The sequence below is a fragment of the Asterias amurensis genome, chromosome 1, assembly GCF_032118995.1.
Source record: "Asterias amurensis chromosome 1, ASM3211899v1".
NCBI lineage: Eukaryota > Metazoa > Echinodermata > Asteroidea > Forcipulatida > Asteriidae > Asterias > Asterias amurensis.
The window spans coordinates 3,540,582-3,563,918 of record NC_092648.1 but is presented as its reverse complement, the minus strand read 5'-3'; the positions used below and the strand labels follow the sequence as shown (position 1 = coordinate 3,563,918).

The 23,337-nt window shown below is 39.4% G+C and overlaps 2 protein-coding genes across 3 annotated transcripts; one reads left to right on the top strand and one right to left on the bottom strand.

Moving 5' to 3' along the window:
• Positions 1–449: 449 nt before the first annotated feature.
• Positions 450–14,176, bottom strand: LOC139944706 (potassium channel subfamily K member 1-like). 2 transcript variants are annotated; one of them, XM_071941792.1, is made up of 5 exons: positions 13,165–14,176; positions 8,973–9,131; positions 8,233–8,268; positions 4,797–5,048; positions 450–1,798 (listed from the first exon to the last, which is right to left on the bottom strand). In XM_071941792.1, exons 1-5 carry the CDS (start codon positions 13,484–13,486, stop codon positions 1,575–1,577), a joined length of 993 nt encoding a protein of 330 aa, XP_071797893.1. In that variant the 5' UTR covers positions 13,487–14,176; the 3' UTR covers positions 450–1,574. The 2 variants fall into 2 exon arrangements, with proteins under 2 accessions (XP_071797893.1, XP_071797892.1); XM_071941791.1 differs by lacking the exon at positions 8,233–8,268 and having other exon boundaries at positions 13,165–14,169.
• Positions 14,177–16,019: 1,843 nt separating this feature from the next.
• On the top strand, positions 16,020–21,934 carry LOC139939894 (tubulin epsilon and delta complex protein 1-like). Its single transcript, XM_071936055.1, has 6 exons — positions 16,020–16,166; positions 16,542–17,015; positions 17,842–17,940; positions 18,452–18,538; positions 19,348–19,530; positions 20,444–21,934. Exons 1-6 carry the CDS (start codon positions 16,029–16,031, stop codon positions 20,771–20,773), a joined length of 1,311 nt encoding a protein of 436 aa, XP_071792156.1. The 5' UTR covers positions 16,020–16,028; the 3' UTR covers positions 20,774–21,934.
• The last annotated feature ends 1,403 nt before the right edge of the window (positions 21,935–23,337 follow it).

Sequence of the window (23,337 nt, the reverse complement as noted above, 5' to 3'; positions counted from 1 at the left end):
TGATCCCCTGACAAGAGCTCAATCGAATGATCACATTCTCCCTCTTATGGTGACGTCATGCACCTCGGGTCACCCCCAAGTGACCCACTCCCCAAGCAGGGCACTTGGGGCTGACCCCGGGTGAGCCCCTGGAATAACGTCAAAGCTATTTGAACGCACCGGGGGCAGACCGGGGTCGATCCAAGGAAGGAAGGTAATCGAACGCACCCACAGGGTGTCACAGTTAGTTCGCCTTAGTGGGAGGGGGGCACACAGAGTCTCCTGCCACACTATTTTTAGAATAATATTTTGAGGGCCTACTGGTTTCTCCTTATTTGGTGGGTTTAACCCCCCAATTGCATGCGTCTGTCCTTTTCATCTGGCACCCATCACCACTCTGCCGTCACACCTTTTAAAATAAGACAGGAACCCGACTATATAATCGAATCGTGAAACATTTGATGCTATGGTTAGGTAGGACTACTTTATTTGCTCAAGATCGCTTTCAACCAACAAAGCGGGAGAAAGACAAAACAATTAAGTGTACAAAATGTTTCTTAATGTTATGATCAAAAAGATTGTGAAAATAATGTTTAACATGGCCAAAATCTTGATCATTCTGAGATAAGTGTATATTTTTTACTCTGAAATATTGTAAAATGGCATACATGGTATACTATTTAAAGTTCCTAATAACACATAAACATTAATTTAATATTTTACATGGTTTGATTATTTAATAATCCTTTACACAGCTGCAAGAAGCAACGTAATCCACACTTATCGCAAAAATGGAAGATTGTCTTTTTTTGGAAGTACCAGGGCTTACACATTAAACTAAAAAGTAATCATGAGTTGCTGACTATTGTTCATTATTTTAACAACATCAAATATGACATTGTTGGTTCATTAACTTCTACTCCGGAGCAGACGATACCCCAAGAGGGTAACGGCAATTGTTTAGTTTTGGCGTTAGTTGCACCTAGTTTGTCAATTAATTGATATTAGTCAATTGACACGAATGAGTCAATGAATTAAAAACATTCAATAAATTATAGTGATGACAACTTCCGACACCCCCATGTTCCAAAAACCCATTTTTCCGGGGATATACACACTGTTGTTGGTTGGGGTTAATTAGAGCAAGGGTTAGACAATTAACAGAGTGTCGTAACAGGGGCGTCAAAACTTAAAGCCGGCCTCAGGTCGACCTACGATTTTCTTGCGCCCGCAACAAACCGTCGGCAACGCGCAGTCAAATTACGCTTTTTTTTTGACGCAAGGTCGACCTGAAGCCGGCTTTAGTGCAACCAACTAAACCGTTACAGCCAATGGACTAAAACAAGCCTATGGATTAAAAAGAGTCAATGTATTAAAATGTTTCAAACACATCAAACTGGATGACTAATATGATTTCAGAAGCGCTTTATTAAACTTAAGTTGATTCAAATTCTCATTATATTGCAGCAAGTCTTGGCAATAAATTGTTTTGAGTTAATGGTGACAGGTACATAATTATTTATTTTACGCAGTGAAAGTTATTTTAAAAGATACTTAGGGTATAAAATAAATAACGATGAGTAGATGATCGAATATTATTGAGGAGGTTGGTCTGAGTTTATACTATTGTAAGTGGAGAATGGGATGCTTGTAATGTCAGTTTTCTCTGACCCTGTGTCGTCATCGTCGTCATCGTCGCCTGCTGTCGACGAGTCAGTCATGGGGACCATACTGGCGAAGATGCCGCCCATGATCTGTGGGATCTTGACCACCGTCTCGCAGAGAAGGAGAAGTGAACCGACGCCTATTAGAAGATAAGCTGGAAAGAAGACACAACAAATGTATTATTTAAAAAAAAACTATCCTAAAATTTAACAGCATTCTATAATAAGGGAATCAATGTGTGGTGAAGAACGCTTTTTACTGGTGCTATATCATCCGTTCAAACACCCCCACGTGATGCCCTCTCGACCAATCAGAATGGATAAACTGTCTTAGGTATTTATGAATGAAAACATCACACCAACTTATTGCAGAGAGGACGGTGAAGAAATTCAAGTTCTGTAGGCGTGGGCGGGAAAATCCTATAGAGAAAACCCACACTGTCATAAATGTTTTATATAGTAATTTCGGCTTGTATTTTCCCCGCTTTTTCTGAACACCTTCCCTCAATCCTTTGCTCCTCTGCCTCTGAAAAAGGTCTGGTTTGGATCGAAAGATGAGGTCAACTACCCTACTCAATATAATTATGGATTATATAATGTATTGATTGTTTTATTGATTATGAAACGTTTGGAGGGGTGTGCCCAACCTGTGGTGTGAATGTCCTTGGGCAGGACTGGTGGTTGACCTAAGGTTGTGAGCAAACACTTTCAATTGATTTTGAGAGGTTGAGATTTATGAGGGCATTGGTTGACATAGGGACCTGTTTACTTGGTATTGTACACATAAGACTGTCTTTCCATTTCAAACTGTACTGCAAAAACTGAGGTGTTGAAATTGACACCATTGGTACACATTATGCCCACAATAATCGAATTAAGCACCGTATGGTGTTAATAAAAAGGAATTGTGTTGGCAGATAAAAGTGTTAATTTAACACCCTGTGTTGTATAAAATGTTGATTTATTTCAGGTATCTACATGTGACAACACCCATGGTGTCAATTTTTAAAACGCAGTGTTTGCAGTGTGGCCCTCTATTGTTCCAAATTGGTACAGTTGCCCAAGCAGAATGTCGATTTTAACCACACTGACACTACCCCTTTAACGTACCATGTATATAGTTTCAGTTTATAGTTGTTAAACATGTTTGTGCTTCGCACGCAGTGCATAAGGCGTTTGTTGCCAGCTGCGGTTTATTGAAGCTGTATTGTCTTAGATCTAATTAATACATATACTGCTCGTTTGCTGGCCCACACAGATGTTTTTGTTATCGTCGAATCGTGGCCTTAAATTAGGATGCATGAATGGGTTGATAAAATTATGAATATGGTTTTATGGTTTTACAATATACAGCTTGTCATCATAGGGAATAGTAATACTGGCGATCAAATGAGACTGTTAAGTTTGAACCATTTGTTTTTGAATGAAGATGACGTGTGTTGTGTATAGGCACGATTGACACAGACTAATAATGTGAGCGAATAATTGCGACAAATTGGACGTCGCTCATTTAGTCATTAATTTTATGTTAATTATCAGGATGTTAATTTCAATCTAATAAATGTGAATGTACCGATTTTATGTCACCTTTTTGAGGTAGCAGTAAAATTTATTTCGTTCATTTATTTTATTTTATTACCTTCATTGACAAATACATCAAAAATGACATCGGTGCAAAAGGGAAACCCCGAACAGCAACACCAAAATTAGTGACAAACCTTATCAAAATAAGACATGACTATAGAAATAATAATTAAATACGTCCCGCTTTTTCTGGTCCCAAATGTCTTTGCTCCTCTTTTTGCTATAATTTAAATATTTATTTTGTGTGTGCGCTTGTCTATGCTTCTTGCGTGAGCCCGTTCCCATACAAGTTTTACAAAAAAAAAATCATGTAAAAAATTTAAAACAATTATGTATAAATTAACTTGAATTTGTTTATTTACGAATGAGGGGATAATTGAAGGAAACATACTGACACTAATAATAAACTTATAATAGATGTTAAATTTGCATCGGGGTAAAGAATATTAGTTCTAGAACTGCTAGAATTGCAAGGGTCATGGGTTCGAATCCCACCCGAGTAACATGCCTGTGATATTTTTTCACAGGACTCGGGAAAGTACTGAGTTTACAGACGTGCTAACACGCATTTGTGTATATACGGGTAAAAACTAATAACAATATACTTGTAAATGTGTGTTGTTGTCAAACCTGCCAGCTCGCAACATTTGGACCACAGTAGATGGATTGATAATGACGCCATTAACCGCCATCTTTGATGACAAAAAAATACACAAGACTCTTAGCCAATGGTAGCCTGCCAAGTGTGCACGTGCATGTTTCATTAATGAAACATCATTCCACCCGCCCATTTTCATTAAAAAAAAACAACATTAAAACCACATCGTCTGCTCGGGACTCAAGCTCATTAAATGCAATTTGTATGGATTTCATCAAATTGCTTTTAAATATTTTGGTGTTCGTGGTAAATGGCGTTTATTTGGATTTTCATGCCAAACGAGAGGGAAAAAGACATAGAAAATCAGTTTTGGACCAAGAGTGGATTTCAAACCATTTGTTTGGCAAAACGAAACTAAGTAGAACATTTTTCTAAGTAGAACATTTATTTGTTGACTTTGATTTAGTTTTTTTTGCATTTAAGATTTCATTTAATAACCTTTTGATTATTATGAGTATGAAATTGCACTTAAAGGCAGTGGACATTAGACATGTATTCTCAATTGTTTAATCCCAACGTTTGAATAAAATAACAAATCTGTGTAAATTTTGGCTCAATTGGTCATCGAAACTTGCAAGAAAATAATGAAAGAAAAAACACCCTTGTTGCACAAATAGATGTTCCTTCAGATGCCTTAATAATAAAAGACTTCAAACCTGAAGTCTTTTAATATTTGAGTGAGAAGTTACTTCTTTCTCAAAAAAACTACGTAACTTCACAAAGAGTTAGGTAGTTCTAAGTTAGGACTAGTCCTTGGAGATATAAACAAAACTTAAGGCTCTAGTCCTAAGTTAGGCATGTAACTCGTCCTAACTCGAGATAAGACTAGTCTTAACTCTTTGTGGAATCCACCCAGTGCGTTTAAAGCACTGCATGGGCTGAAGATATGACACTTTGTTTTAAGCACCAACCTGTACAACACAAGTAGTAAAGACTCCTGTAGTCTGCATACGGGCTGTCATAAGGCTCGTTCCCAGGCACGTAGTCTCCTAAACCAATCGTCGAAATAGAGATAAACACGAAATAAAGACTCTCAAGAAAGTTCCACGTGTTTTCCAACTTATCAAAGATGGCGGCCGGGATGACGAAGAACAACGTGAAGACGATGAGTGCGATGATGATCAAGTGAACAATGTGGATCCCAAGATTGTTGAACTTGTCCTCTGTATTTGGGTAAACGAACAAAGGGTGGAGAGTTATCTTGGAACTAGCAACTACCGGGAAGAAACTATAATACTGCCGTCGATTAGGGCCTACGCCAAACTCATCATAACTTCATCATAGGACACATTGAACCCGTCCTAACTCAGATAGGATTAATCCTAGCGTTTCGTGAAATCGGCTGCTGGTCCTCTAAGACAAGTATTGGCTTTATCTGTAAACTCATGTACGTCAGATTTGACTGCGAATCTCCATGACCATGAGGGACACGTAAATGAATGGGAGGTCAAAGGTGATTATGGATGTAGGCTCAAGGCAGATCTTTGGCGTAAGTCAAGAGCCTCGAAGTGTGACGTAAGATGTTCAGGCAAGTTTATAATGAACAACTCATGAATTATTTATTAAGTACCATGTCCGTGTAAGACCCAATGGCTATTTTAGAAACAATTTATTTATTGTATTTTTATTTTTTCTCCAGAAGGCGATCAGAGCATACTGATCGAAACGTCGAGTTGAATCCAACGGTTCTTTTCAGAACCACCTGACTCATTAGAGATAGTCATTACACGGTGTTACCGCGTAAAACTTTCCATATAATATTATAAACATCTCTGAAAAATGAATTGACAATTAAAATAATTATAGTTTCAATACATCAGGGAGTCCTTGTTAGTAAAACAGAACCATAACCAAAGACAAGTCCGTCCCACCACAAATACCACCAGTTGAACACAACAGAACGAACCATAAAATGACTTTGGGCAAACATTGGTTGAACAAACCTCATGTTGCTGAGTTACCAGTGGTTGGGCAAGTTATAGTGCAAGATTAGGAGATAAAAGCCAAACATAGGGGGGTACCGAAATAATATAACAGAGACATAAACTAACCTAGAGTAACAACTAATTGCAAGCTTATTTTGTGTATGTGTAATGGAGTTTTGTGTAGAAAACTTTGTATATTATTACATGAGTGTACCAGACGGGTGGGGATGCACTGTCTTTCGTTTCATAGGAAGACAATAGAAGATTTAAATTTATTTATTTTTTACGACGTTTTTAGGTATTGTTTTTGTCAAAATGGTAAACTTCTCGCTGTGAAGAGACTTTAAAAACAAGTTGTCGGTATTTTGAACTGTGTCCTTTGGGGGATTCTGAACCAGTGAAGGTCAGCAATAGACCTTTATCCAGTGCTGCCTCCATCTTGGTCATGTCCCTCATATCGAAAAACAATAACGAATGCTAATTATCATTTTGAAAATAGGAACCAGACTATTTTGTTTTTCCAGCCTCGGTTTGGTAACATGATATCAATGGGAGAAATTCAAGATGGCTGCACCATGGTAAAGGTCCATAGGGGAGAAGTTGGTGTGTGCTAGGTCATGTGGAGCACTCTTGAAGGACTTATTTTGAAGGGATTGTAAACGATCAAGGTTCTTCTTTGTGATGCCATTATGAGTAAGGAATTGTAGTTCAGCCGAGATGTTCTCAAGGCCCTTGTTATCCGTTGTTTTTATAGCCTCGAGCAAAGCTTGCATGCCTGTTTAGATCCAATTGTTCATCTGAGAGATTTTGTAAACTGTTTTGATCTAGATTCATGCTATAAAATGTTATATGGATATTAGTGTTATCAATGATTTTTACTCATGCTGCTGTGAGAACTACTGTGTGAGTTGGTTTGGCATGATTATAAATAACAAGTTTTGGTGTATGGTCAAATGTGCTCTCTTAAAGGCATTGTACACGTTTGGTAATCGTCAAAGACCAGTGTTCTCACTTGGTGTATCTCGAAGGTACCTTCCCTTTAACAGAGACCAGTTATTATTCCCCATGGTGTCAGTGGCCATGGTTGTTAATGTAATGACTATGAAGATTTTTTTTAGCCCCATGGTTGAACCTTGCAATATGTATAGCTTTTGTCAATTTCCAAAATAGGTTTTTCAAGGAAAATGCGTCAGGCTATCCTTGTTTGTATGTCATACAATACTGTGTGAATACCACTGCGTGCATGCATTGTTGGAGAAGGTGAAATTCGGACGGTTCCATTTCAGTCATTGGGAAAAACAGATTTCACCGAGTGGTTTATTTCGTTTACTGATCTGTCCCACACTCTGTTTTTCTAATGGAGAATGGCGATTAACCCTGTGGTTCTGGTTCACATAGCATGACAGCATGCACCCTTTGAATAGGGTTCATCCGGCTTGCAAGCAGTTATTAGGTGCACCTGATTGGTTTCGTGAGCAACATCATTATTTTCAATTTAAAGAAAAATTTGGGGTCCACAAGCTTTGAGCATGCTTTGAGCATATAATGACCACTGTAGTCCTTTCTTTATGCTTTGAGCTATTGAGCATATAATGACCACTGTGGTCCTTTCTCTATGCTTTGAGCTATACAAAAAGCTTTGAGCATGCTTTGCGCATATAATGACCACTGTGGTCCTTTCTCTATGCTTTGAGCTATACAATTCCGGCCATATCTCGTCCCCTTCCCCATTCATTGTTGGTTTCAATTGCCAATCGCATTCTAAGTTACAACGGGGGCGGGGGCACATTTTTGTTATGGAAAGTGGACAGGGAATTGTATTACATAACGTTAGGAATGGGTGGCCCAAGCATTTTGGCCAGGATTGTTGTCTGGTTCTCTTTAGCTTTGATCTAAAGAGGGAGCAAAATTTACTTTGTGTGTGTTTTTTTCGTGGCTTTTTTAGGGGAGCATGGCTCTGGCCTACGCTCCGAATGGACTGTTTGTTTCGGAGGAATAAATTGTTAATTTGAGAAATATATAGGGCTATATGCTTGAATTCGGTATTTTTGTAAACTTGTAGCTTTGTACGTATGTAACTAGGCGTTGACCTTTGCCCTTCAAATCTTCATGACTGACTATGTTTCATATGTATTAATTGTGTGTAATTAATTGGATGATTGAAATCAATTTAAGTTCAGGAGATCGTTTTATATCTTAGAGATCATCGTATGGATTTTGCTGCAGTTGGTGTTCTGTTTTTCAACTGACTGAATACAAATAACCTTCCATCGCCATCTTTAACGAAACCAAAAGACAACGGGATATCAGAAATAGTTGGTTATTATAAAGAGTAAAACGGCAAACGCCCTAACTCTAAACAAATAAAGGAATCTGAAACATCCCCCTTGCCATCCTAGAAATAAAAGGCGGGGCGACTTACCTTGGGCAGAGGGACTGCGTTTGTTTTCTTTCTTTCCTGGTCCGATTGCGGAACAAAAATAGGGCAAATATTTATAAAGACCTGTTTGAACCCCTTTCATTTCCTCGCATATAATTTTATTGAGTGGCTATATTGTGCAAAGAGCGGGTTATTAATGCACAGATAATAATTTTACTGGTAGGTTAGTATATATAATGCAGTTTCGAAAATACACTCATACCGTTGTGTATTTTAAAAGCACTGTTTACTCGGTACTTTTCTTGCGGGGTGTCTAATAAAATGACCGTTACATTTAATGGGTTTAGAAGTTAGCATTAACATATATGGCTACGAACAAACACTTTGGAACCAATACGTTTTTGCACCCACCCCAAGAATGAGATGTGAGCGAAATTGAAACAAATGTACAGTTGCAAGTCATCAACATGCCACTATGAAATTCCGTTTTTAGTTGAGTAACAAATCAAATGTGACAGTTAGAAAACGTGCCCATTCCTAGCGGGCTTCAAATAAGTACCCGGATCCCAAGCCGAAACCCGAGCCCAAGACAAATGGTTTCGAAAACGCCCAAGTCACTGGGTTATAGGGCAAACAAGAGATTTGCACAGTCTGTTCAGTCGGGGGAAACAGACAGGTTTAAAAAGTGTTTGATTTCTTTATATGGTATAAATGAATTTACTCTCAAAGGCAAATGTTACCAGAATGCTGCTTAAAACAATCGAGAAAGACATTGCACTTACGTAGTTTTTTAATGAGCCAATCGAGGAGACGCTGTGATGGTCGGTTGCATAGCGATACCATCATGCCAAGGAATAAAAATGTAAAAGGGATTCCGATCAAGGCGTAGAATAAAGTAAAGACTTTTGCTCCTTCGGACAGGGGAGTCATGTGCCCGTAGCCTGTGAGAGAAAAATAAAATAGAAACTTTAATATTACTGTTGGTGTATCGAGAACCATTCAGATTAAGGCATTGGAAGGCACTGGACACCTTTGGTAATATCGTCAAAGACCAGCATTCTCACTTGTATTGGTCTATCCTAACATAGGCCTATGCATTAAATAACAAATCTGTATAAAAATGGACTCAATTGGTCATCGAAGTTGCAAGAGAATAATAAAAGAATGAAAAACCCTTTTGGCAAATTGTGTGTGCCTCAAATGCCGAAAAATGGCTTCAGGCCCAAAAAGGTCTCACACTGTTACTTTTATCAGCTCTCCTTTGCTCGTGACCAAGTAAGTTTTTAGCTAACATAAGTAATGCTTTAATTAATTCCCCAATAGTGTCCAGTGTCTTTAAAGTCAAATTATTATACACTATATCCCAAGTATCATATCGTCTGGCAATACAGCGTCAAAACCAAGCGTAAACAAATGTTTGGTGGTCGGTGGTAGGTGATCATAAATCGCTCCATTTGTTTTCCACACAAACAAAACAATTGATTGGAACCCCCCCCCCCCCTCACCCACCAGTCAAATCTACATTACAGACCCTTGCACGAGTACCATGATAGTTTAGCCCCCCCCCCCCCTGGCCTCCCCCTTCTATGGTGATCAGGTTGATGCAGTGTCGTCTTGCTTTGCCTTCCACATCTAGGACCCCGGTTTAAATCCCATATGTAGATTGGGTTTTCAGTCCCTACTTGACTGACTGCGTGGGTTATCAATGGAATAATTCCCGGGGGTTTCCTCTCACATCTGAAACTGGGTCTCCTCTTCTACTCTGGCTTATAAGAGTGTTGAGAATAGCACAGTCCAAAAATGCACACACAACATTGAATAACTAATCCTTTACTTAGCAGTCCCTATTGACATAAACTGATTTCCGATTTATTTGCTTATGGTCGATAGCACAAGAATGAAGATCAACGGAGAAAAAAGACTCCCCACCCGCGCCCTTCTTCTCTGCCGTGTATCGCGTCGAAAAACCGCCGCATCTTATCTCCCACGCACGCTCCATTCACCCAGCCCACGGCTTTACTCTACCAGCTGTGCCATTGGATGGCCTTGATGTTTGGCAACATCAATAATTCATATCATGTCAATAAACGAATACTTGTACAGGAAACATGATGAGAAGGACCCAGATAAAGTTAGATATCAGGCTGAGTTTATTTGTGGTGGTGTGCTTGGTTGATTTATACTTTGTATATTATTATCTCCCTTCTCTAGGAAATGGTTCAGACAGAAAATATATTTAAGTTTGGACACCTTTAGTAATAATTGTCAAAGATAAATATTTTTTTTTTTTTAAATATAGAAGGAAAAATATAGAAGGAACGAATCTAGTTGCTAGATATTTTCCATCTCAAATTATTTTAAATGGAGTAAACATGGCGACTATACATAGCATCATTGTCAATCCAACGGGTGGGTCTATCACACAAACTTAATGGTATGTTGCCAACATAGTGTTATCTTATAACTGCATGACTTGGTTTATGTGTTGTAATACGTTACTCTTCACTGTAACTGGGCAACATAATAAACCTATGGTATGGACTTAAGATTCGGTAGGTTAGATAAACACCAAATCCTTTACAAGGTTGGTTCATGGTTCAACTATTCACCAAAGTCATTGGTAAAAAAACAAACACTTCAAGGGCAATAGGGTGTTGTCACCACACTGCGCTGACACGTCTCAGGTACGAGTTTTGGAGTCTGTAGCTAACCCCTCTCTCGTCATAATTTCTGTATTGATGTCTGACCGAAATCATTCCCTACATTATTGGATCTTCTTTCAGGATTAATATTGTCTGTTTTGGGTTGGGCTAAGCTATCTCTCCAACGAAGGTATTACAGAGGTAATCTCTCAAACCTCTGTACAGCGTATAGCCTTTTTGAGATACGGTCACGGGCGGACACTAGAGGATTGCACTGTTTGGTTTGGGTGTGCGTGTATCCAGACAAATTTACCCAAACTGTCGTATGTCTGTCATACAAAATGGCTTATAAAAACTATTTTGGGAGAAGTGCTGAAGATTTTGAGAGAAGAACCGGTGTGGTCTCGATGTTTCAAACAGTTTACTCATGTGAATTCTACTGTTTAGAGCACTCCACACACTTTAACCAACAATAATACCGTTTCATTATGTTTTTTCCCCTCATTATTCTCTTGCAACTGCGATGATCAATTGAGTCGAAATTTGCACCGATTTGTTATTTTATGCATATGTTGGGATACACCAAGTGAGAATACTGGTCTTTGACAATTACCAAGCGTGTCCAGTGCCTTTAGAGGGTTTTGATACCTTGTGTAGATCAAGTTTTTTGGTCATGACATGAATCGCTACTTACTGTGAACATGTAGAAGTTTCAGCTTCATGTGTCTTATCGTTTTTTAGGGGGAAAAAGTGAAAATCACAGAGTGATGTCTTCAGGAGAGTCGCGTAAAGCTACGTTCTAAATGCTAACATAATTTTCGTGACATTGTTTTACTCGTTTCTCAAAGCACCTAAACAAGTAATATTTTAAGGGCTGCAGCTTCTACCAGCATTCATTTTCAGGCGAAATTGAATGAGCTGGGTATTAAAATGAAGTGATTTTTTTGTTGAAATTGGCCATGAAAACCTATATAGTAGGCCTATGGGGGTTTTATCAATACATTGTCTCGTTCTCAGGCTGGTCCAGCTGTTGGCGCAAAACACTCAACACTCTCATTCATATCGATCTACTGTTTTATCATAACACAATATTTTGAAGAGTGGTGATTTGGGATCATCTGCTATAGTGTGTTTCGGACCTCATTTGCATATGACGTGGCTTAATTTAACGCTGATTTGGGATCTTTTGCTAGTGTGTTTTGGACCTCATTTGCATAATTTACATACTGCATACATTAAGACAACACTGAGTTGGGATCTTTTGCTAGTGTGTTTCTGGACCTCATTTGCATATGACATGGCTTCATTTACATACTGCATACATTGAGATAACGTTGATTTGGGATCACCTGCTAGTGTGTTTCGGACCTCATTTGCATACATGTGACGTGACGTAATTTGCATACTGCATACATTAAGACAACGCCATGTACAATCATGTTTGGTCGGGGTGACTGAAAATTACAGCCAATGAATGTTGACAGTTCAGGGCCCAACTTCAGAGCTGCATAAAAATGAGCTAAGCAAAACAAAATTTTGCTAAACAGAATAAGGTTACCAGCCAAAATACAATGTCACACGAACAATTTGTGACTGGTGTCCCGCTCATTATCGCTAAGCAGTGATATTTTAAGCAGTATTTTGTGCTTAAGCTGGCACTTGATACTTTTGGCAATGTTGTCAAAGATCAGCAGTTTCTCACAATGTTTTAGTATCAACAGCTCAGACTCCATTGCTCGTTACCAAGTAAGTTTGCTAACAGTTATTTTGAGTAATTACCAGTAGTGTCCAGTGCCTTTAAAACAGTTTGGATGCACATGTCTCGTCCGTACCTTTTAGCAAAACACTTAGGCCTACCAGTGCTTGCAACTCCAATAAGTAGTGATTCCCTTTCGATTATTCAAATAGTCTTGACTATCTACATAATTGTTTGCAAGCAAACAAAAACTAACCGACGGTTGTCACAGCATGATACTAACAGTCCAACCTTGTAAATTGTGTCCACTCCAAACAATTTGGACGCATACTATAGGTCTCAATGCCTTTTTGAAACACAGTGCTTGCAACCCCAAAAGTGATATCCTTTTATAAAATAGTATTCTTGACAATCTAAATAATTATTTGTCAAACCAAAAACTAACCGACGGTTGTCACAGCATGATACTAACAATCATACCTTGTAATTGTGTTCACTAAAAACAATTTGGACGCATCCCATGTTTCGTGCCTTTTTGCAACACAGTGCTTGCAACCTAAAAAGGTGTTTCCCTTTATAATTTATTCAAAATATTCTTGACTATCTAAATAACTATTTGGCAAACCAAAAACTAACCGATGGTTGTAACAAGCGTGACACTGTAGAAGACAGCCGAGGCAAAGTTCCAGACCGTAAAGGACGAGCCATCAGGTTCCAGCTTGATCCCTTTACTCCCCGCCGTCATAACCTCCTCCACGAACCCCTGAAGTTTCACCGGGTCCACGCAAGGGTTCTCGTGAAGGAATGTTCCCGTAGCATCCTGTAGCTTTCGTTTGTATTCGCTCTCCACTGGCTGTTCGAAGGCGACAAAAACTCCGGCACCGACACACAGGTAGGCAACATAGCCTAAAGTCAGCACCATAAATCGGAAGTAACTGTTTTCCGTAAGCGCAGACATCGTTTTCTCCTCAGTTATTTATAAATCCAGCATGAACTTAAAAAAGCTTCAAATAATTAGTTTCACGTTAAGTAGGATTTGAAACTTTGCATAGTGGAAAACCGATAATAGTGAAGGCTTGCGGTAACACTATGTGATGACGATCTCTAAAATGAGTTGGATGGTTCTATAAAAAGAACCGTTGGTTTCAACTTGACGTTTCGATCAGTATGCTCTGATCGTCTTCATGAGAAAGCTGATTTCACGTTGTAAAGTTGATAGCAATTACCACCGCGACCTCACTCCCGTTGAATTCGAGTTCTCCAACCGCTTCCACATCATGCTAACTCTGACCCACCGAACTTAGTAGCATCACATTAGAGATTATCAGCAGCTCCTAAATCAGACTTTTCTTCAAATAGAAAAAATTGCCTAAAGGTGTAGACCATGGAGGAATAACAAGAATACGTTTTGGCATTCACAAAGTTCATGTGGACACAGCTAGCCGACCCGTATAGTGTGTGTATGGGCTGGTGAACAAAAACCTAATAAACCTTCAGTTTTGTATGCAATAAAGGCTGGTCTCACACTGACTGAGCACAGCCTTGGTTGAGGGATGTGCACACAGGTCGGACACATAGATGCTGGTTTATTATTCCAGTGTGTGTAGGCCTAAATCTTTACCAATGGCAAACAGATGGTACCAAACTATAATACGGCTGTAGATGATTTGAGGATTATTATGATAATGATGTAGCAGAATACTTCTGATGGTTGGTCGCACAGCCGGAACGAGGGCACGCCCCCCCCCCACATTATCTGAGTTTTCCTGTCACCTCTTATGTGTCTCAGTCTCACTGCCAACTGTACCATAACATGTTATTTTTTATAATAAGTCTTAGTGCTTTCAGATCGTCATTAATGAATGGTCTACAATTCCTCTATAAAATAATCACGTTTGGGCTTCGTAGAAACATAATTGAGACATTATTTTCACATTCTGCAATGAGTGCGACAATTGTGGTGGTTATAATAGACTGATGGTAACTCGTCGCCTGACTTGAGCCACAAGTGAAAGCAAATACTCCATTTACCATTAATATTGTTCAAGAGTTCCTAGTATAAAAAAATACCCAGTTTTATTGTTCAATATAGGCCTATACACCTGCCCATGGAGGATGAAATCCCTAAACTCCAGAGTCACAGTAGGCTAGTTTGTATGTTTTTGTGAGGGGGGGGGGGGTGGGTTCCATCTTGTTTGTCCGTCCAAATGAAATTCCAAACAATGGCATTAATTATACAAGTGCACAGCACTTCGAGCACAATCATTTGATCCAAACAATATTAACTTTGGACCTCAAAATAGTATGAATTTTTGTTTTCAACAGAGCGCTTATTGTTATACTTGGAGAGGGCCCCGCCCGCACCCACGCCCCGCCCCCTTTTGACAGCCAGAGCCTTAAATAACTCTGCCAATGGAGGGCGCTCTTCAATACACATGGATTTCGACAAATTTAGGCGACGATTTTAAAACAGTGACTGCAAACTTCAGATAAGTTCGTAAGTATTAGTTTTCGATTTGTGAATTTCTTGTAAGGTGTGACTTAAGTATTAAATATAACATTGTGCTGGGAACAAAATCTTCAATGAACGTGTACTGTGCGGTTGTGTGTCCCCACCAAGCTTAGGTTCATTCATTTTGTAGTTTAAGTTCTGAATCTTGGGCACGCTGGGTGTTTGTGCACAGACAGTCGGTGACAGATACAGTGTGGTGACAGTGTGGCGTATCAGTGTGTTGGCACCACCAGGGTCTACGGATGGGGGCGGGGATAATTTTCCGTACGTCGCCACCAATTTATCGGCCCTTAATTAACTCCAAAACCACTGAATTTTTTCCTTACCTGAGAAGAAGGGTTACCGCATAGCTTTTTTGTATACTATAGGCCTACCATCCAGAAAAAAAAGAGAGAAAAATAACATCACAGTTTGTAAACAATGGTCAAAATTGGGCCGCTTTTGACTCGCAGTGACATGGAACTCCGCCATATTTATGCTGTATGTGTGTGCGAGTGTAAGTTGTGCAACATTCCAATCAGTCAGTCAAAGGAAAAATCAGGGTTTTGAGGTTTTATGTCTGATAATCGCAGATATCAACATTTTTTGATAATAAGATTACAGATCGCTTGATCTGTCACGCACCTCTCTGTATTAACTTCTATTGTTTTCAAGGTTTAACTTTGTCCTGTGGGTTGAGCTCTTCTTTCTGCTTGATGCAAGTTTTTTAGCAGCTTTTGCAAACAATATCAATCAGAAGTTTGGTTTTACCCATATTAATATGTGTGGGCTATTTAAACTCATTATTTCCTGCGTTCTGTGAAAAAAAATCACCTAGGCATATGCAATTCTTTATCCCAAATGCAATTTCATCATATCAGATGTATTTAGGGGCTGATGCAAGGTGGATTTTTAAGGCAGTATTGATGGGCGTACTGGGCTTGAAAAATGCACAATAAATACAATTTCTTGTTTTATTTTTGTTCGTCACTAGAGGGCAGTCTATTAGATGATGGCATCCTCAAGGTCATCAGCCGGACGGCCGAGGGACGCCATCGGGTCTCTATGTCAACTCCTGAATCTTAAAGGAATTACCGGACTCACCCCAGAGATCTTCAGGCAGGCCAAGTTCAACAAACCAGAAGCTGTAAGTATATTCATGGTTCATAGTTCAATATATTTGTCAACTGTCAACAGGGGCACGCTGCCTTCTACTCCTGGGGCTGAAACAGGGTAACCCCTCTACCATCATCCACTTGAAGCCTGACTGTTAGTGCATTACCATCCCATCTTTTTCAAGCAGTTATGGATAGTAGCCTTGCTCAAGGGTACAAGTTTCATGACCGGGATTCAAACGAACACTCTGCTGCTGACGACACCAGAGCAGGGGTCCATTAGGACTCTTTCTCTGTACTGTAGTATAAAACAAAAGTAAAAGCCGGCAGGGCTAGAGTCCGATGAGCTAGACCTCTTGGCAAGGACACCACAATAACTGATTTATTTATTTTATTTTTATTTTTAGGTTGCTCCGTTATGGTCACTCCTTTACTCCCTCGCCCACTATAACACCCACAAGTGCATCCCATCTAAGACAGACGCAGCACGCCACACAAGACCAACTCACCGCATCTCCTCAACAAAGCATGCTATGTGGGCAGAGGGTTATCGGTGTAACAAGCTATATCGCCTTCCAGATGACATGAGTGGGGGAAGTCGTGAGGTGCTTCTTGCATGCGCCTGGCTCTTGGCCAAGACGGATATCCTAGCTGATATCATTCTTGATGACAGGGCGATGGCGGTAGCCGACACGGCGCACTTACACCTTGAGGAGGTCGTAAAGGCCATGACGAGGATGAAAGGAGCTAGTAACTCCATCTCCGGTGACTTGCTGCCGAGTGACTGTGCTAAGAGGCTGGGGTGGATGGTCGGACGATGTAGAATGGCAATGAGGCGCTTGTACGTCCAACAACAGGAATTTTGTAGCCTCACTCACCAGGTAAAACGTAGTCTCTTGTAAGTTTTTGATACATTCGGGTTGACTGTGGGATTTCTTCACTGCCTTTCACATCTGTGGACCCGGGGATCAATTTCATAGCGCTGCTTAAAGGCAGTGGACACTATTGGTATTTACTCAAAATAATTATTAGCATAAAATCTTACTTGATTACGAGTAATGGGGAGAGGTTGGTGGTATAAAACATTGTGAGAAACGGCTCCCTATGAAATGCCATAGTTTTCGAGAAAGAAGTATTTTTCCACGAATTTGGTTTTGAGACCTCAGGTTTAGAACTTGAGGTCTCAAAATCAACCATCTAAATGCACACAACTTCGTGTGACAAGGGTTGTTTTTCTTTCATTATTATCTCGCAACTTTGATGACCGATTGAGCTCAAATTTGCACAGGTTAATTATTTTATGCATATGTTGAGATACACCAACTGTGAAGGCTAGTCTTCCCAATTACCAATAGTGTCCACTGCCTTTAATCGTAAGCAAATTTTGGGCTAACCATAATATAATAACCCTGTAGGCCTTTCACAGGTTAGCAAGAAAATTTAGTGACCAGTTTGCGCGCTTACCATGGATTTGCATTTTTATGTCATTAATTTGTATACATTTAGCACCATGCCTTTTCATGTGCTGACGGTAAGCAGTGCTATAAACTGGAAACTCTGTTAGTAAGCATAAATTTGCTGTTAAAGCTGGTTATTTAAAGAATAAAATTCTTTTATCATTTTCAGCATCTGCCTTCTAAAGTATGATTGTCAAAATATGCGCCCCTAAATCTTTTAATTATTACTGTAATTCCTTTCGTTTATCAGATTCACGTAGCAACCCAAGGATTAAGTGTTTCCATGGATACCTCGCATCTGTCACCGTTTGAAACCTTCATCACCAGGCATTCAGACCAACTCAAGACGGTAAGCGATTGATAAAACATTTGTATTTGCCGTTCACATAATGAATACGGTTGCCGCAGAAATACACGACATAACTCACCCTTTGAACCCCTTCAACTATGTTCAAAACCACATTGATAATGAATGGGTAGTCAGATGTTTCAGTGGGGTCCTTTGATTCCTAATTATCACTTCAATCTACTGAAATAAATATGACCCCCCCCCCCCATTAAGACTACTATTTTTGCCAAGAGCCTTCGTCTTTGTTTTGTTTCATCACTTGACTTGTGGACAAGTCTTTAATGGTCCCACAGGGTGAGATAGTCAAGTTGTGGCGATGCTTCACTGCTCTCGTGCGAACTGCTGGTTGCCGAAGCAGTCCGAAGCAGTTCGCACGAGTGCAGTGACCTGGCGAGAGCACCGCTGCAACTCGACCATCTCACTACGTGGGACCATTAACGACTTGTCCACAAGTCTATTTCATCACAAGAGTGAAAATAATAATAATTTTCATTGCGTGATTTTCTTGTAGCATCATGACTTCTTAGAGGCAGAGCAATCCAGACTTCACATCTGCATCCGATGGCAGGAGCAGCAACAAACCTTCTGGCAATGGATGGTAGGTTGGATCTGTCATACTAATAATTTATATGCAACGCACCTTTTTGGCAACAAATAATTCAGAAGATTGAGCTGTGCTAAATAAGGGAATCAATGTGTGGTGAAGAGGTTTTCAACTAGTGGTTTAATCCCAACGAGGCCTGGTTCTTGATAATTTTACCGAGACGAAGTCGTGGTAAATTATAAAGAACCAGGCCTTGGCGGGTTTAAACCACTAGTTGAAAACCGATTCAACATACTTTGATTCCCATTCATAAATACCTTTTCGGTCAAAAACATCATCACTTTTGGTCAAAAAGCAAAAATAAATGCAAAAATTATAATTGTTGAATGATTTCTTTCAACACAACACCCCTCCAGCTATGAAATGGTAAGGCCCTCCACCGCCCTGGGGTAAGCAACTCCTTATAAGGGACTGCTGTGCGCGTATCGCGTGAAGAAACTGTCTTAAAAGAACAAGTGCAAGGTCGCGTGTCACGCCAATGAATTAACACTTTTTACCGGTCATAAACAAAGGTTTATACACACCCACGTGACGCGCTCTCCACCAAAAGGAATAGCGAAACTGTCTGAGGTATTTTTGAGTACTTCTTCAAACATTTGCAGCAAATACAGGGCTGTGACTTCAAAATCCTTTAAGCGCAATCAGGAAGTATAAAGTGTGCTTTATTCCCTCTGCATTTTGGCGATATCTCAACAACCACTTTTTGAAATTAAATTTCATGGGTAAGTTTTATTGCATCATAGGATTGAAACATTCAAACAGTGCCAAAAAACCAATGGTATACTTTGCTTTTAATCTTGCAGGAGAGTGTGCTGGACGCAAAGCTTCAAGACTCTCAAGTTGATCTAGAGGAAGAAGAAGCCGATGACTCCACCAAACCTAATTCCTCACCGAGGTCAGGTGACCTCATGGAGATGCTTATCGATTTGGAAGGATGCACTCAGCAACTTGAACGCCTCGTTGACGATGATGGCTCTTCTGAAGATGTAAGATTATCAGGTTTTAAAAATTTTTATATGAACTATTTCAGTACCTGGTGGTTTTTTTTTGCGCTTCAGATTGTGTATTTAGTGGTTATTCTTCCTATTTGTACATAAATTTTTTGTGATATTTAAAAAATGGCACCTTTTGAAATAATTTGTTTAAAGACAGTGGACACTATTGGTAATTGTCAAAGACTAGCATTCACAGTTGGTGTATCTCAACATATGCATAAAATAACAAACCTGTGAAAATTTGAGCTCAATCGGTCATCGAACTAGCGAGATAATAATGAAAGAAAAATAACCCTTGTCACACGAAGTTGTGTGCATTTAGATGGTTGATTTCGAGACCTCAAGTTCTAAACCTGAGGTCTCGAATTCAAATTCGTGGAAAATTACTTCTTTCTTGAAAACAATGGCACTTCAGAGGGAGCCGTTTCTCACAATGTTTTATACCATCAACCTCTCCCCATTACTCGTCAGCAAGAAAGGTTTTATGCCAATAATTATTTTGAGTAATATTTTTTACCAATAGTGTCCACTGTCTTTAACATGTTAGTTTTTGGAGGACCAGATGTATATATGTACATCTACATTTTTATCGGATTAAACCAACCAAATGGTTCCAAATACCAATATTTATTGAATTTTTGGGGGGCAAAAAAGGTGATATCTTTTTCTATAACCCTAGGACTTTGAGGTGAAATGTTACTCAAAATGCATTATACTATCTTCTGTACTTCTTACCTCGTTTGTTTTTTATTGCCATTCATTCTTCAGAGTAATTACCATACGAATACAGACACTTAAAGGGAAAATTTTGTGATAAATGTGCCAATATGTTTTTTCAAACAGGCTAGAGACACTTTAAGGGAATTTTTTTATATGAATGTGCCATTGTGTTTTTTACAAACAGGCTAGATACACCTCTAAGCTGTCTTTGATTGCAGAAGACGTCAGGTCCAGACTCGCTCCACCTCCCACAGCAACTTCAACAAGACGACACTCTCATCAGACTACCAGGTTCCATCTCACAAGCAAACAATCTAAAGCGCCCTCTGCAGCTCAGAATGAACCAGTCAATAGAATCCACATCCAGGACGAGATCACGAGACTCTCGGCGGTCGTCGAGCAATTGAAAGTGGAGTTGGAGGATCTGAGGGAAGGCCATCGGTGTCGGATTGAGGACTTGACCTCTGTGCTCCCTGACGCTGTGTGTATTCCTCCCATGGGGTCATCAAGATGACATGACAGGCCCTCCGTCGATTCTACGTCCTAGACCGAGCCTTCTAGTGACCAAACTTAACCTGGCCACACTACCTGGGGCACATAGAGAATTAGACTGGCCCCTCGTCCTTACCCGCAAGGATGAGGACAGGTATTGGCTAATGTATACACATGTACATCGGATTTAACTGCAAATCTCATGAAGGCAATGTGAAATGATGCAAGGTCAAAGGCGATTATGTATGTGGGCTCAACAGCAGAATTCACAAGCCTCAAAGTGTGGCGTCAGGCTAACTGAGAATAAACCAACCAGATCTTGTCAGAGTGAACACCTCTGCTGAAAGAATTTATTTTTATGCAGTGCCAGTAAGAGTACCCCCAAAACTTATCAAGCTAACACCATTATGTGTACGAAAACCGCAGTCACCATGACACAAGTCCACATGAACTTTCTCCCTGATTACCCTGTATGGAAACAGCGTCAAGTTCACAACAACGAGTGCCCTTGAGAGATCATGCATCCTTAGCGTCAGAGGGGGTGTTTTAGAACTCAAGAAGCCCACATCGCAAATGAAACAAAATGTCAGCAAGGGGAACTCGATGATAACATGTGCGTCTGCAAAGTTCTGCAATAAGTATTTGCATTGTTCGTCAAGGCAACATTTCGTTCAACATTGTTCGTGAAGGTAACATGAACAGCATCACCTGCTGTGTTATGGCTGAGTGGTCTAGCACACAGCACACAGGACTCATGATATAACAGCTGTTTGAAGGGAATAAAAATCTCATTTACTCAGCAATATTTTGATAGGAAAACTTTTCATCAAATTTCAAAAGCAAACTACTCAACTATCTTGAAGATTTCGTTTTCTTTACATAATTAGGAGTTACAAACAAGTTTGTCATCATCCATTTTTAATCAATAGCCAAACCTTATCAAATTCTGTTACTTATGAATGGTTAAAAAAGCATGATAACTTACTGGTAGAGTTCTCAATCCAGAACCAAACAAAACATGGACTTTGATTGTCATGGCTTGGAGTGAATGCAGGAAAGAAGAACTGAAAATTGTGTGGTAATTTTATAAAAATTATCAATTTGAGGAAGATGGAGTGGAATTGTGAGGACTTACCCTGGGCATGACAAGACGCTCAAGGCATCACGGAGCAACAACATAACATATAGGTACTTATAGTTCCTTGAAAGACGGGATGGAGGAATCTTGGGTTCAAATCACACCCAAATAGTATTCTTGAAAGTGTAAGGGTTAAAGACAATGGACACTATTGGTGATTGTCAAAGACCAGTCTTCCCACTCGGTGTATCTCAACATATGCATAAAATAACAAACCTGTGAAAATTTGAGCTCGATTGGTCGTCGGAGTTGCAAGATAGTAATGAAAGAAAAAATTACCCTTTTTGGGTGCTTACCCTTTTTAGGTTGTGTGCTTTCAGATGCTTGATTTCGAGACCTCAAATTCTAAACTTGAGGTCTCGAAATCAAACTCGTGGAAAATTACTTCTTTCTCAAAAACTACGTTACTTCAAAAGGAGCCGTTTCTCACAATGTTTTATACCATCAACCTCTCCCCATTACTCGTTACCAAGCGAGGTTTTATGCTGATAATTATTTTTAGTAATAAGCAATAGTGTCCACTGCCTTTAAAAAAAAAATTGTGGAGGGGGGGGGGGGGCTGTCGTGCTGTCTTTACTACTATTGCAAATTTTTTTTTTCTTTTTTTTTTAAGAAGGCAATCAGCTTACAGATTTATAAACTATAAAGAGTATAAACTATGTTTTTCTTTTTTTAAAACAGTATTTGTTTATCATATATCCTTTTGAAAGGCGTACTTATGTTTTTTCATGGAGCACTCGGCATGTTATTTGGGAGTGGGGGTATGTGCCCCCACCTCGTACCTAGTTTGTTACTGAGGTGTTTTTTTACTGTCTTTAAAAGGGATTACCCCACCCAATCTTGTGGGTCCACTTCATGGCCTCTCATTTTTTTCCCATTTTCTAAGAAGGTAAACCTTAACTAAATAAGAAGTTGGTGTATCTCAACATAAGCATAAAATAACAAGCCTGTGAAAATTTGAGCTCAATCAGTCATCGAACTTGCGAGATAAAAATGAAAGAAAAAAACCCTTGTCACACGAAGTTGTGTGCGTTTAGATGTTTGATTTCGAGTGTCCACTGCCTTTAAAAAGAAAAAGCACTGGTCCTTTATCCATAGTATGTAAAGTATATGTCACCGCTTAGTACGATGTTGAGCCGAGTTTAAACTGCAACTGCAAAATTTAAACCAACATTTTCTGGTTGAAATGTGGTTTTCTTTTGAAAAACATGCAAATTCATGCGTTGACACTTTATATTATAGAGCATTCCTTTTTGAAGTCCATTTACCCTCAAAAGTTAACTGACATAGGGAGGATAGATGTTCAACTTTATTATTATTTTCTTTTGTTTTTTTCTTTCTTTTAAAACCCTTAAGTTTTTTATTGGGAGGAGGGGGGGTCCGAGTTTTGATAGGGTTGGGTTAGAATTTTTGGAAGGGTGACCGTTTTGGGGTGTTTTTTTTATCTT